This window comes from Idiotropiscis lumnitzeri, chromosome 1 (genome assembly GCF_059441095.1).
Source record: "Idiotropiscis lumnitzeri isolate Australia: NSW breed Sydney's pygmy pipehorse chromosome 1, RoL_Ilum_1.0, whole genome shotgun sequence".
Taxonomy (NCBI): domain Eukaryota; kingdom Metazoa; phylum Chordata; class Actinopteri; order Syngnathiformes; family Syngnathidae; genus Idiotropiscis; species Idiotropiscis lumnitzeri.
This window is the reverse complement of record NC_142391.1, coordinates 33,928,948-33,944,602: the sequence shown is the minus strand read 5'-3', so window position 1 is coordinate 33,944,602 and position 15,655 is coordinate 33,928,948. Positions and strand designations below refer to the sequence as shown.

Sequence of the window (15,655 nt, the reverse complement as noted above, 5' to 3'; positions counted from 1 at the left end):
TAGGAATGTGACAAGAGGAATACCAAAATCTCACTGAAGTCTTTATAGCAAGTATGAGCAAATCAGGTAAAGCTGCAGTGGACTGGGACAATTTGACTAAAAGGGATCCAGTGTCATCTTGGAACAGCAGAGCGGAGAACTCCTTATTTCCAGGATGTTTCCTCATCAATAATTTGATGTACAGGAAGTATGGAGTTGAGGTCCATCTCCTCCCGAAGTATTAGCCAGGACTGTACAAACCCAAGACACACAGAAAATTAGTAGAAAAACAGAAACATAAGGATTACAGTTGAATTTGAAAAAAAAAAATATATATATAAATAAATAAAATCTCGCTACCTCAAGAAACTGAGATTTAATGCAGTCAAATGTGGCCTGCTGGTGGACTGCCCGGGCAACGTTTTTCCTCTCAAATGGCTCTGAAAGAGAAGGTCATGAAATAGTCGCATATGGAAATATTTGCATGAAGTACAGTGACAATGTGTGCATGTTTTTTTTTTTTTTTTTTTTTTAAATAGAATCTGCGGATATTGACAACTGGAGCCTTGAAAAAACGCTAGCATATGTACAAAGCTTGTTTCCTCGTTATTTCAAGGCAAATACAAGGGAACAATTGCAAAGTATGTATTTCAGAAACAGAATGGGACTCAGCTGTGCACAGAATTGTACTGTACATCCTTTCAAATACTTATCTCCTATGCATGGCTGAATATTCACATTATTTTCCCCAAGAAATTCAGAGAAAATGAATACATGTCTAATACATGCCACGACATGAATTACCTGTTGAGGATTTTTTTTTCTTTTCCTAAATGCATTGCAGTGGTACAATTTACAACATGCGTACCTTCCACACATATGAGTTTATTTTTCCACTTTGGATGACTGTGCCTGGGTAAAGCTCTGCCATCTCGAACGGAAATCACGCACTTCTGCCAGCTGCATTACAAAACAGATGAAGCGTTATTTAGTTGCAATTAAAAGCAATTTTCAATTTGAATATCTCTGTAGGATCTCATTAAATTGGGCAGCTGTACCTAATGTTGTGGCCTTTTCAATGTTTTTTTTTTTTGGTGGGGGGTTCATTCTTTCCCCTGCAAAAAAGCGTGCTGTATTGTCAGACATTCCTTTTTTGTTTGTTTTTTAGGGTCCCAATTACTCTGAATGTTGAGCCGTTATCTCCTGAGCTGACTACAGATGGCCATCAGCCCTGCACATAGTGTACTGCATAATGAGGTTATGACTTCTGGCGCAACACTTGGTGGCATCTCTAGTCATATAGTTAAGATAAAAAGCAAAGAAAGGCAGCACCTATTATAAGTTAGTGTTTGAGATCAGGTGGACTGCGCACTTGGCGATTAATCATGGCACCAGGTCCATCAAAGTGAAGGCCAGGACGCAGCAGAATTGCACAAACAAGAAGAAATCCTCAATTTAAAAGGAACGTGTTTGGGTGGTCTACATTGTTTTCAAGTCTTAATTTCAACCCAAATCACATCAAACAAAGCTGGGGCACTTCTACAATGTGCCATGTTACGAACAGCCCACACCGTACGATGTTAGTTATGTGCTGCGTAAAAGCCAAAGGCCACACCTGCCCCTGGCACTCAAGCAGAAACACAAGACCAGCGAAGAGGAAGAACAGAGAAAGAGGGAGAAAGAGAGGCGGGTTGGCAGGGGATTGGAATACACAACAGGCAGGAAAAGAAAAACAGAAGCTCGTGATACGCAATTTTTTATAATTGTGTAAAATCTTGTATGGCTATAGGAAATCATTGGGGGAGTCAAAAGAAGATTTGAGGTAGCCTCTTAAATGGTCAAAGAAATGAAAAATAGTTTACATTTAGCACTTATTTTACCAGCTAGCTACTCTATGAATATATTATTTAATTTTTGCAAGTTAAACAGAAATACCATTTTTGATCAAATATATTATCCCATAATATTATACTTACTTGACTTTATATACTACACAACTGTGAGGTTGTAGTAGCTCAAAAGTGGCCTTCAGGTTTTAAGCAATCATCTGTGCATGTGATGGTAAAGTGCATGCGAGCGGCCTCAACACCCTGACAGTATGCAGTATTGTAAGCATGTGATTGAGGAGGGTACTTGCATTAAATCTGGTTGTTTTAGCTGAGATTATGATGCTACAATACATAAGGGCCAACGTTAAAATAAAAAAAATTGCTCCCATAAATTCTTGTTAATCCCCATGAAAAGTTTCTAACTCCCAGAATTTTGCAACCCTAGTTGTGTCATGTTGAGCACCTGAATTCTGTCGCATAATATCTCAGAAACCCCACAAGCAGCGTTCCTAGAGACGACTGGTTTCGTGAATTGTAGCTTGGGATGCTTTCGGCTCCCTCTGGGATCATGTCAATCTCCAAAGATGGATCAAAACACTCCTAAAAAATATACATATAAAAACATATATAAATATCACGACAGGATATTTACAACTCCAATACAAAATACATTGCAAAGACGTCTACACAGGCATTTTTTTAAATACACAAGTTACACTTTTTTTTCCATGTAATCTTCTCACCTGGCTCTCTTTTTGTACAGTATATGCATTTTTAAATGTTTAGTAAAGGAGACATTGTTTCTTTTTTTCATATTTTTTAATAGATCCAGGTCTCTTTAAATAACATGACTGTGGCGCGCTTTGGTCAAAATGCACCTGGCATCAAGAAGAGAACATTTTTACAGCATTTTTCTTGTCATGGTAAATTGGTTCATAGTATAGACATGGAAGGTGTGCGATCACTAATCACAATTTATCTTTGTTCATCCATCCATGCCAGTGCCGCATCGTGGCAGGCAGAACAATAACATTCTCTTCCACCAGATGGCGGAAGATACAAATAACCATCAGAATGTATTCACGTTGCCATTAAAAAAAGATAGAATGCTGATTTAATTTAGCACTTGATGGGTGGCAGGCTCTCCAGTGACTCAACTAATTGTTTACAAGAAAGTCTCGAAATGTCTCCTGTAAGAAAGTAAATCACTAAAGGTGATCTATTTGAATTCATTCTGAAGCATATCAGATTCTACCTATTTGCATTTGCTGTATGTATGCAATTTAACAGTCAGTCTATACAAGACAGAGCTGCCAAAAGGTGCTGAGACTTACTGGAAAGTCCATCTGCAGTGAAGGAAGCACTGGTTTTTCGAGAGCTGAAATGTCAAATAAGAATTTGTATTGCAGCCTGGAATGAGGATTGAAATGCGTGGAGTGTGTGGGTGGGTGTGCATGTGTACTGACTCTGGAGGTAGTGCAGCATCATTAGCACTAATGTGTAGCTGCTTAGCGTTCCTTGACTGGCGTCGTTGATTTGATGGTGCCGTGCCCACTTCTTGATAGCAAGGAAGAGGGGTCGTATCCTGGGCTCAGCTTGACATACAGGGGGTCATATAACCACAATTAGCCTTCCTTTAACTGAGGGAACCGATTTCTGAATTGGGAGGAGAATTACCGTAGGCATAACTCCTCAGGAGGAATGTGTTCCGGATGCCCACTATGTTGTTGACGTTCAGGTCAAACATCAGATTGCTTAAGAGAGAAAATCACATGCGACTCAATCTCGGATTGTAGGACGATGTGAAACTCAGTCAACGGCAAGTGTTCCTCCTACCTTACCTGCCTTTCTCTTGGAACCTGAGGATCGGCACTTTGGCTCTGATCAGCCGCAGACGGTCCACTAAATCTAGTAAGAAATAAAGAATTTGGATAGTATATAATAGTGCTTCCTTCAAAAACATTTTGTCTCGTTGCGGAATTAGCACCACCAGGTGGTGCGGGAACTTGTGAAGTACATTAAATGGTGGGAAATATAACTTACCCTAAGTATTTGGGCCATGCTGCGATGGTTTTGTTTGATAATGAAACAACTGTTTTAAACATATATTTAAGGTTTGATCTTATTTAATATACCACTGTCACTTAAATTTGTTTTTGCAGTCACTTTTTTCTCTTGTGTGGCCAGAATACTAAATTGGATTTTCCTATTATGTGCAAAAGGGACATTTTTATACTCACTCATTGACCTCATAATTCTTTGGAGGGAAGAGAGTACAGCAATTGGATCTGCTTTGTTCTGAAACAGAAACAAATATGGTTATGAGAGCAAATCTGCATCCGCACAAACGGAAAAAGGCGTAGAAAAAAATAGTCAAAAGATATTTACACTTTCATGGAGCACATAACACAAATCGGCATCACTGCTCCGGCAGGCTAATCCACTCATGGTGGATCCCGTCATATACAGCCGACCCACTGTGAGGGAAAGCAAAGGGGTGACAACGAAAAGGTAGAGTGAAAGAGTCATGAATACGTACTTCTGGAGACACGCATGTCTTGTTGCAGCAAACTTCTACACGTCTCTTTGCGACTTAAATCCACAGGCTGCTGCTGGCACATCTCGAACAGCCTGGCCACCTGAAAGCTTAGCTGAGGGCACAATAACAGACAAGACAACATGAAAACACACACCCAGCCAGGATGGTCCATTTGTCAATAATAATCTCGATTGATGTGTTCATTTATCAAGAAAACTCAGCTCAATCAAGGGTCCCTTTAGGCTACCTTGTCGTCATCCTGGATGGGCAGGTTCATGCTGCAGCGTGGGATGGCAGGCATGTGAGGGTGCTCGTGGAAACGAGGGTGATCAAAACCAGAGGAAGATCTCGAGGAGCCCGCCAATGCTTGGTCAGGACTAAAAGACGGAGGATTGTGGCGAATGAAAGGATGTCCTGAAGGGGGGAGGGATGAGTCGTCACGTCGGCGCTTGAAAACCGGGGAGCCATCGCTCTCATGTTTCCTCCTGCAAAAACATGTGAGATGTGAAAGTCCAGACACGTACAATTGCACTACGAATCTTTTCGACAAGCGGACATACTTGCGCCAGTCATTCGTTATGCGAGGAGGGGGCAATGGGCAATCATTCCACTCAGAAGTAGGAAACCTGTCATGTGCAGGGAGGGACATCAGAAATGTTAAAGCACATACAGTAATAAATATTTAGCAGATAAACATTTGCATCACAGGGATTGGAAACAAACTAACCACTCCAGAACAATTATTGCTCACAGAGCCCCAAATACAGTGCGACACAAGGCCATGTTCCTTGTTCTGCAGTGATGGATTCCCTTGAGGCGATCACCGTGTCATCTTTGGAGGATGTGGTTTGCCATATTCAGCCACCCCTCCTCAGTTCTTATAGGAGGTTCTCCCAAGTATTGGCAAATTGGTTTTGGCGATTAACACCCCCCCTCCAACATTTTAAACATGCTGTGGTGCAACCCCTGCTTAAGAAACACGATCAAGATGTGCTGTTGAATTTTAGCTCCATATGCAGATTGCCTTTTATTTCTATATATTTTGGGAAAAGTGGCGCACATGCAGTTTTGATCTTTTTTGGATGAATACAATGTCATGGAGATTTTCCAGTCAGGTTTCAAGAAAATGCATAGCAGTCAGTTGCTATGAGTTGTTAACGATATCCGAGTGGCCAATGACCCTGGAGAAAATGTGTATTTTGTTTTGTTGTATCTAACCGCAGCTTTCAACACGGTGGACCACAGCAACAGGTGGGCATTAGTGGTCGCGCTCTAAGGTGGTTTAGATCCTATTTGGCTCTCAAGACCTTTTGTGTTTGCCAAAGTTGCTCTGAGTCCCGCTATGCTCCTCTATCAAATTGTGTTCCACAAGGTTCTGTTTTGGGGCCCTTGATGTTTTTGTTATAATTGCTGCCGCTAGGTTGGATAGAATTTCCTTCCATTGCTACGTGGGTGACTGTCAGATCTAGGTCTCTGTGAGCAAAAAAAGACGCTCTCTCCTTATGACCACTTTTGTCTTGTCCAGAGGAAATCAAAATCTAGATGTCACTAAATTTCTTGAATTTCAACGAAAACAAGACAAAGGTTATGATGTTTGGTCCAAGTGGTCCTTCTGCTTCCAATTCTGTTGACCTTGGACCCCTGGCATCTATCTAAAGCCAACAGTCTCAAAATTGGGTCTTAAATTGGACTGTGATTTTAACTTAGATCGGCAAATCAGTGCTGGGCAGTGTTGTTTTTCTGCCACACAGAGTGCTTTACATTTAGGCAAAAAAATAACAACTTTGGCCTTATCTGAGCGGTAGTTTTCCAGTTGTGCCGGAGTTTCTCTATTTTTGGATGTGGATTGAATAGTGCTCCTGGCTTGAGATGTTCAGATTTTGGGATTTATTTTTAATGATAGTCTAAATGTGCTTTCAACTTCTCCACAACTTCAACCCAAACCTGTCTGGTGAGTTCCTTCTTCACTAGTGTCCCCCTATACAGTGTGTCATGAGAGATCTGGAAATTATCCAATAGCAAATATTTTGATGAGAAATATATATTTTCTAATAAAAGAAAACTGTTTTGTTAATTTATTTATGCCAACCACATATAGTAACAGGCAAAACAACATGACAGAAGGTAATAACGACCCTGTGTAGCCAGTTTTTGTGAATCTTTTTGCTAAGTGATGTTCCGTGCTGTGAGAAAAAGTGTATTTACTGAAAGTGAATTACACACAATCGGACTTGATTTACTAATTAGCTATGAATTGTATTTAGTGATATCAAGAGAACAGGGTGCTGAATAAAAATGCACACCACACCTTTCAGATGTACAGTATAATTGTTTGAAATATTTGAAAACAATAAAATGTATACACAATATATAATTTTCATTCCACTTAAGTTGCGTGCTACTTTGTATAAATTTGTTACAAAATAAATTGAAGTTTTTGTCCTGTGATTGGATATACACACCTTTGCAACTGAATGTGCCTACCTTTTTTTGAGATGTGAACTGTCACATCTCTCAAAAAGGTAGGCACATTCGGTTTTCTGGTTACATTTCTCCATGAACCTAAAACACACTCAAATCTTCTCTGGCGAACTTGAAATCTAGACTTCTGAGAGTAAAATAAGGAGCGACAAAACTCACAATTAGTGATAATCCCTAACTTTTTGTGGGTCGATAAACGGGCCATAAACTGTGACAAAAATGTAATCTATATCCCCACAAGCCAACTCCACGAGGCTCACCTCTCGACTGCTTCGTGCTGGTAAAAGTCGCGATCCATGGAAGTGAGCCTTGGGCGGTAGGCTGGCCGCCTCCGCGTTGATCCGACCTGTGGATACATGTCTCGCGAAGCCTCAGCGTCAACACCGCTGTTATCGAACATACATGAAAAAAGAGGTAAAGGAGCACCACATGAAAATAGTACAGTAACTGTTATGTTAACTAAGAGATTACTAGTAAATTGTACGGATGATGAAAATTGCACATGGTACTTCCAAATAATCAGTAACTCGTGCTGAAGAAGCAGTTGTAAGCTAGCTGCTACCAACTAGAGAGTCAACCTCGTAATAAAATAATAATAAAAACTTCTGTGCGATGGCGCCTTGGGCGATCATTTAGACAAATGAACCGTAATATTAGTAGTAGTATCCCATAAATCAACCGGTTGTTTTCAAATTTTATTCAAAATTACACGTCTTCGTTACCTACCATTTCGTAAACCACTTCTTGCTCGTTTTATCTCGCGTTGTCGTGACGTCACCACTTCTAAATTAAAGGGGACGTAGCAGCTTTTCAACGTCGCTGCGGAAATTGTCAAATATCACTTGGCCAATATGAACTAACGGCAAAAACTAAACTGAACGCTTTATTTGTTGTTGCAATATTAGTCAAATATCGTTTAATGAATGGCCAGCAGGATTTATCAGGATTATTTTTGTATTAAATTATTATTTCAGAAGTCACAAAATTACTATTTCCCCTAAAAACTTTCAAATAATGAAGAATGCAATAGCCACGCTCCATTAACAATTTAATACTCAAACAAATGAAAGGAAACGTAAAACTTTGTGATCAGACTGATTTGAGGCTGAGTCAGAATTCAAATAGATATCTCAGGAAGAATTAAACATGTTACATGATATGGATGTGGTAGAAAAAAAACATTGTTTTGAAATACTGTTTTTAGCAACTAAACAAAATTAAACATCAAAAGCAAACTTTTCAGACAAACATACAATTCCACATCACTGACACATTGTTGAGTTTTGTCATATTTTCAGCAATTACAAGTGATTTTTAGCAGTGAAGGTGCAGCAACCTCAATTACATACATCCCATACAGCAAATCTGTCAAGTGAGTGGCTTTTGAGTAAAGGTCTAGCAGGAAACCACACTGATTTCTTTTGATACTGGTTGTTGAGAAAGATGATCCATAAATTGTGGCATTTTCTGCTATTAGTGCCGAGTAACAAGTTTCAATGTCACTGCAGTTGACTAAATGTTGAAAACTGTCACATATTTGTGTTGCAGTAAAAGGCTCAGAATAACTTGCTCTGAAAAGCAGTTATGCTAATCAATGACTTCATTGAAGAGCCACTTTCTACTTTTGAGGAGCAATTATTGCAGGTTAATCCCCCAGGGACCTGAAGGAAGGAAGGGGAATAGCATCTGATTTGTGGGCTGCGGGGTGGGCATAGACCACATGTCAGGCCTTTAGGACTGTTCAAAACCAAGATAAACACTTCCTATGCTTTAGGGCGCTCTAATTTAGTCCATAAAAAATAAATAAAAGATTCAACTTTCAAAAGTATTTGTTTTTAATAAGCAATTCAAAAATATGAGCCACAGTGAACATTAGATTTACTCATGTTCAAAGTTACCACATGTGTTCTAGGTACCAACATTTGGGTCAGTAAGACAAAAATACATAAAAAAAAATAAATTAAATTAGAATTCTTTATCACAGAGATGTAACAGTATATTTGTTTCTACACTTCTAATACCACACCGCTACTACTGGTTACCAATCTACAAATATTTTCTTTCACCATTAGACCTTCTCGGGGGTTGATAAAAACATCTTGACAGTCTCTTTGTTGTCAAACTTAGCAAGAGGTGGTCCTTCCTTTTTTATTCTCACCAAGGCTTCGAGGGATAGTTCACCGAGGGATGCTCTCCAGTCAGTTTTCGTTTTGTTCACTGTTGAGAAACACTTCTCAACTATGGCATTAGTAAGGGGTAGTACCCTGAGGCACTGAATGACAAGTTTCAACCTGGGATAGGTTGCATCATACATTGCATGCAGTCGACTCCAAACGTCTTCGGGTGATTTCACAGAATGGTCCATGTTTTCCAGAACATGACACTTGAATTCACCCCATTCAATCAATGTGCCTGATATCAAGATGTCCAAGTCAGACAGAGACCCCTGGTCATCTTCCATTTTGACAGATTGAGGTTGCTGATGCCGCCCAATATCAACTTCTGAATCAATGTCGAGGACCAAAATAACGAGACTTTCGGTAGAACTGGATGACTTCAACCTCTTGGACTGATGAATAATAGCAGTCTCAGACTGTGATTCAAAAGCCTGGGAGAAAGATTGGACAGGCTTGCCAGTAGGACTAATATGCCTCAGTATAAGTTTGTGGAAATGTGTAACGACTTGCTTAACGTCCTCATTCCCAAAGGAGAGAGTGAATGACTCCTCTGACGTTGGCCATAGACGTGTGTCGAGCAACTTTGAACACTTCAGGAGACCAGCAACAAGATCAGAAAACTGATCAGAAATGCACTTTTCCACGTCACTCACATATTTCCCAACATTATTCTGAAAATATTCCAGACCAATATTGACCTGTTGTAGTTCATGCCCATGAAATACCACTTTTGACTCCGGGTTACCTAAAACTGTAGGGTCGTAGTCTTCACACTTTTTTATTAGCTTGGAAAGATCTTCACCCATGAAGGAGGTTGACCCTGATTCCAAGAGCTCTTGCAAATGCTGCAGATCACTGAGGGCCGATGGAAGGTTTACAGTATTAGACTGCCAGGCGAGCCCTACTCTACTTATTGGCTCCAACAGTTTGGAAAAAAAGAGGACATGCAGTACAAATTTACATGAAAGCAGCTGTTTCAGGATGCCTTTTGCCTTGCCTGTATCTTGGGCGGGATCAGTTACCATTGATGAGATGTTGGTAACCATGATTGCATAAGACTGCAGTAGCGCTTGACAGGCTTGGAGCGTATGCTGAACCCATCTTGTGCCATGACATTTCAATGGTTTTCTTACTCTCTCCTCCATAAGCTTTGCTATTGCTCTCAAGTGACGAAACCTCTTAGGACTGTCCTGGAACAAAGCGTAAAGGCACATTAATGTGTCTGACACATCATCCATATATGTCTTCTTAAAAGCCTTTTTAATAGCAAGTTGCAGGCGATGTTTCAAGCAATGGGTACCTACCAACCAAGGTACATTATCCTTTCTCAAAAGTGTGACCAAATCCTTCTTACACCCTATATTCGCTGCTGCACCATCTGCTCCCAACCCTACCAAATGACTGGATAAATTTGAAACACCCATCTCTCTGACACTTTGTTCAATCAGTGATTTGAGACCAGGGGCTGTGCCATCTGAAACATTCTTCAGTCTAAGAAGCCTGCACTCAATATAACCACTGCTGTTAATAAACACAACATAAATAAGTTCCGTCTCCACGCCACCACTGTCTGGACTTCCATCACTAAGGATAGAGAAAAGTTTTGATTTTCCCAACATTATTTTCAAGTCCTCAACCATTGTCTCATTGACACACAACACAAGTTCACGACACATTTCATTATTGTGATATCGCTTTCCAAGATCAACTCCATGTCTGGCTTCAAGTTCAATGATGTCCTCAAAACGTTCAAAAGGGATGCCTTTCTTGGCTACCTGGTAGGCAATGTCTGTCAGCTTTGCAACTTCTTTCCAACCAACATCATCTCCATCATCTCCCTTATATCCATTTTCTGCAGCTCCAGTGGCCAACCCTTTTTCTGAAATTGCAAAAAGATAAAACAATTAATTAGAACGATAGAAACTGAGATCCACTGGAAGTAATGTTCCTCTAAGGCGCGCGCGTGAGCAATTGCGCACGGCTCTCACCCTCTCAGCGCACATTGCGAAGACACTGGCGCGCACCACGTACACACATTACATTTCTACACGCATCCCTTCATTTCCACCTCAGTTAAATCTACATACAGGACAACACACTATTCCCACTTTCCTTACAATTTCAGTAGCGCGACCGAGGGCGCACACTCCGTTGTTCTACAATAGTTGACGCACAAACACAGGCTCACGCTCACCACGGACGTGCGGCTACAGACTGCACACAGAAAGCTCTATTCAGGAAGTCCAAATATGGGCATAGTTTACGAGCCCTTAAATGACCCTATTTCGAGTGTTAGAGAGGTCAGGTGACTTAAAATTACAATACAAGACATTGCAACGTTATTTACATAGCGTATTTCACAACAGCTGTAGTTGTAGTTTTGTGTTTTATTTGATGTCATAATTTTAGTTATTTATGAGTGGATAATGTGAGACCACATTGAAACAGATTATATTCAGACTTAATTATGCTTAAAATGATGGTTGCTATTTTTCATGTAGGGCTGATCTGAATCTTTATTCAATGAGTTGTTCTATTTTCATATGTTGACAGTTTGAATATTTTTGAAACGTCTATATCACAAAACAGGTGTGGTACTGGTTTGGCCGCCATGTGCATGTCTGATGTTGCGCACTGTGGTCCAAGGGATGCTCTGGGAGTTTGTCTGAATGCTCAGACGCATGGAAAATTAGAGGGAATATTGACTACAAGCAATTTATACATTAGATTAAAATCTCCTCTTGCTGGTGTATTTTGTTGTTGCATTCTTATGTGTTTTATTTACTTTAAAAATTCAGGTAGGTATATTTTCTGCTCAAGTTATTGTAATAGATTTAATAAATTCCAATAAAAATACAATGAAGGGTTGTATTAATAAATTAACGCAATAAAATGTTTAATATGATAGGCCAACTTCTGGCTTTGGAGTTTTGTTTCTAAAGTAAAACACTAATAGTTCCAAAAAGGGAATATGTTGCCTTGATCTGTTGTTATTTTAGCAGTGAAAATATACCCCCGCTCCCGCCCCAAATTAATTTTCCTTCATTCAGTTTAAAAAGAATAACGAGAATAGTGAGGAGAAGCGGTATAGATGATGGATAGATGGATGGATATTGATGTTGAAAATAATGACAGCTTCTACTACGACATTATCGATTGCTGTAGGCTAAACACGATACCTAAACTTGCTCTAAAACAAACCAAAATCATATTCCAAAGTTTACTTACCGACAGTGGTAAATTGAAGCTCCGTGCCTGTATCGGTGATGGGATATTCTATGATATGTGCTTTGAGGTGCTGCTCGCTGGTTGCATGTTTCCTGAGTCCATCTCTCTTGAGCGCCGAACCGCGCACTCCCTTGGCGTAATTAGCGCTATAGTTTCGCAGAGAACGTAACTGCATTTCATGCTTTCTACATAAAGAGCAATGTACTTCCCGCACCATTCTGTCAGAAGTGTCATAGCACAACCACTCTCTTTTGGGATCCAATTCCCAAATCCACCCTTGCACCGTGGAGAGATGATGCTAGTGGAAGCCATTCTGCTATTCAACCTCCACGGGAGCGAACGAGCCATAAACCGTTTCGCAAACTGCGATACCCTGAATTTGGCAAATCCAAATGACAGTCACGCGCGTGTTGGCTGGGAGCGGAAACGGAAATGCAGAGTCTGCCCAGCAGTATTGTAGTTTTCCTTTAAATAATACATATTTTTATCTATTATTTTAATAAAGTTTAGAAACATTTGGAAGGAGTGGAGGGTGAGCAGGTACTCTTTCATTTACTGTTTGGTCAAAGATGATTGCCATTGACCTGTGATCACCTGAAATTTATTTTTAAACTATTCTTTGGCCATTCAGTTGAAACTCATTTTTAATCAAATATGATTGGACGGTCTACTGAGTTTTTACTGGGGAAGAAACGAGAACTACTTTCTCGAATATAACGGTTAAACATCACCTGAGCCCGAGAAGTGAAGAAATCTTGGCGTCGTGCCTGAGAGTCTGTCACTCAATCTTGAATTTTCGCCAAAGACCAATCAGCAGCCAGCGTCAAGCAGAGGCGATACTTTATTGTTATTCTAATTAAATTATTATGGCTCGACCGCCCCCTACTGTGCATTGTTGTAGTAGAATGTTACAACATGCATGCATATTAGTTGTGTGCGCATTCTTGTACACAATTTATAATCAAGCTTCTCATTCACTCTCAATTTCATGAGGCCTTTTTACCTTGACGGAGGGCGTCCTCTGTAGGAACCTGAATGACATAACACATCCACAACAACTGTTCATTTCAAACACCATAGCGTATTAGTATTTTTAACATTCAAACGAACCGCTTTTTTTTTTACTGCAATTTGGTGGAGAGCGGGGTAAGATTAAGAAAAATGTATTTTTTTTTAAAAATATGAATAATTTAGATTTCAACAATACGTACATCGTTCACATGTATGCCTCAGTAAACACATTTGGAGGGTAATTAAATCACACAAGACTTGAACTTTGTTTTTATAAACTAAAACTATAAACTAAAAGGGAAATTTTACCTCACGGTCTAGGGAAGACACCCAACTTGGGGGAAGACACTCCTTACCCCACAGCTCATTTTGATCCATGTAAACTTGGTAATTGTGCCTAATATACAACTGTGTTTTCAAATTTTAATATTTGTCTCACCTCAGCTGAAGCACAAATATTATGTAACTCAAACATAATTGAATGTTTTTATACAATCCTTTGATTGTTGCTATATGCCTGTTACAACGAACATTTGGAAAGATATGTTCAAAAGATATGCAACTAATGTATTATTTTAAATCACATAAACAGTTCACACACAAAGTTGATAGTGCTGCTTTGGTCCAGGGAAATAGATGATATTTAAATAGGCTCTATCTAGTGGTTAGGATGGGAATTATGTATTTACCCGCTCTGTCCTCGTGATCCAATTTTCCAATTGATATTAAATGTTTGTTTGGTAATAAGAATTCTAATCATACTCAAAATTACTTGACTGATGGGGGAGAAATCATCTATTCAATTTAATTCATGTAGGACCAAATCACCCACCCAGTAGCAGTAAATGCTTTGACTAGGGGTCAACAAGGGGTGAACACTCTTAAAGGCGTCCTTCCATCGTAGTCCATTTTTTACCATTGTTTTATTCATGTCAAAATTAGGGTGTGAAGTGCATTAAACTAGACATTTCTGGGTTTTTGGCAACACTCCCATACATATACTGTACACAAACATTAGTTTCAGTCTCCTCTGCCGGTTGCGAGGTCGCGAGATATCACTATGAGGTCCAGGCTGTTGGCGGGATTGTGGCCGGCCACAGTGCATCTTTATGCGGGTGCGGCGGTGACATTTTTCCAACACTCATGGAACAGCGAACAAAACCGTGTGATAATTACTGTTGTATACTCAAGATATTTGAGTTTCAGAACAAAAGAATTTCATACAAAAGTTTAAAATTCTCCCTTTTTTTCTTGGGATTTACATCTGGATTTGTAACTCAGAACAGAGCACCTTTTGTTTGAAGCTTTTCAAGTGAGCAAAAGCATTAGAGCAGTCATTATTGAAAAAACTTAAAATTGATCACATTTCATATTTGCTGACAAACACCCATTAGTCAATATCTGGTGCTCTGTCCAGAGTTCTAGTCACGCGAACCATTGATATTAATTAAATATACATTTTGTTGTTATCATTTCACGAGCAGCAGCATTTTGACTAACAGGAGATGCCTGAGGGAGGACTGTCAGACACCAAAATAAAGTGCATAAAAAGAATCTATTTGAGATACATGGATTACAGTTTCTACGTGCTGCTGAAAAAGGAAGGGCTTCACCTTAGCCAACTGCCTAAAATGAACGAAAGTGCCTCAAACAACAGCACTGATTTGCTGGTCCAATTTTAAATCACTATTCAATTTAAAACCCAAGTTTGAGACTGTTGGATTCAGATATGAAACCAGCAGGCCCATGTCAACAGGATGCAATGTAGATGGCCTGTGTCCGAACACCATAATTTATGTTTTCTTTTCGTTGAAATTTAAGAAATTCAGTGACATCCAGGCTTTGATTTCCTCTAGACAGGACAAAAGTGATCATGAGGAGATAGTGTCTTTTTTTGCTCACATATACTTGACCGTTCTCCGCATGGCAGTGGATGGAAATTCCATGCTTTAGTAAGATGGAACAGCAAATACAGCGAAAACAGCAAGGCCTTCCCACACACATAAAATAGAACCCTGTGGAACAGGTTGTCAGAGAAACAAATACTCAAGTAAATTACCTAAATATACTTGAGTACAGTCATGAGCCATTTCATTTCCGCCCAAGAAACTTGATCAAAAATGCCTCAAAAAGAAACGAGGCTCTTGAGAACCTAGTGACGTCACTGCGGAGGACGGTGCCGTGACGTGCCAAGTTGGATAGTGACACACTGCTCCGTGGGAGCAAGGCGGACGACGCATCATCAGCATTCGCGCCCAGATGTGGAAACCAAGTCAAACCTGTACGAAACACTTCAAGACGTGTCGTTTTTTTTATTCATGCATTGTCACGGTAAATAATATACATCGACTGCAGTTCGTCACACGAGAGCAGCGCAGAAATGATGCACTCATAGAAACGTGGGGGTGTAG

General features: G+C 39.8%; 1 protein-coding gene across 2 annotated transcripts; it reads right to left on the bottom strand.

Moving 5' to 3' along the window:
• Nucleotides 1-28: 28 nt before the first annotated feature.
• tent2 (terminal nucleotidyltransferase 2) lies at nucleotides 29-12,644 on the bottom strand. Of its 2 annotated transcripts, none has more exons than XM_088296808.1 (15): nucleotides 12,234-12,644; nucleotides 7,089-7,214; nucleotides 4,908-4,973; nucleotides 4,595-4,832; nucleotides 4,348-4,459; nucleotides 4,197-4,285; nucleotides 4,049-4,106; nucleotides 3,650-3,716; nucleotides 3,486-3,562; nucleotides 3,275-3,403; nucleotides 3,143-3,186; nucleotides 2,272-2,408; nucleotides 848-939; nucleotides 340-419; nucleotides 29-230 (listed from the first exon to the last, which is right to left on the bottom strand). In XM_088296808.1, exons 2-15 carry the CDS (start codon nucleotides 7,184-7,186, stop codon nucleotides 144-146), a joined length of 1,374 nt encoding a protein of 457 aa, XP_088152934.1. In that variant the 5' UTR covers nucleotides 7,187-7,214; nucleotides 12,234-12,644; the 3' UTR covers nucleotides 29-143. The 2 variants fall into 2 exon arrangements, with proteins under 2 accessions (XP_088152934.1, XP_088152926.1); XM_088296800.1 differs by lacking the exon at nucleotides 12,234-12,644 and adding an exon at nucleotides 7,555-7,601.
• Nucleotides 12,645-15,655: the final 3,011 nt, after the last annotated feature.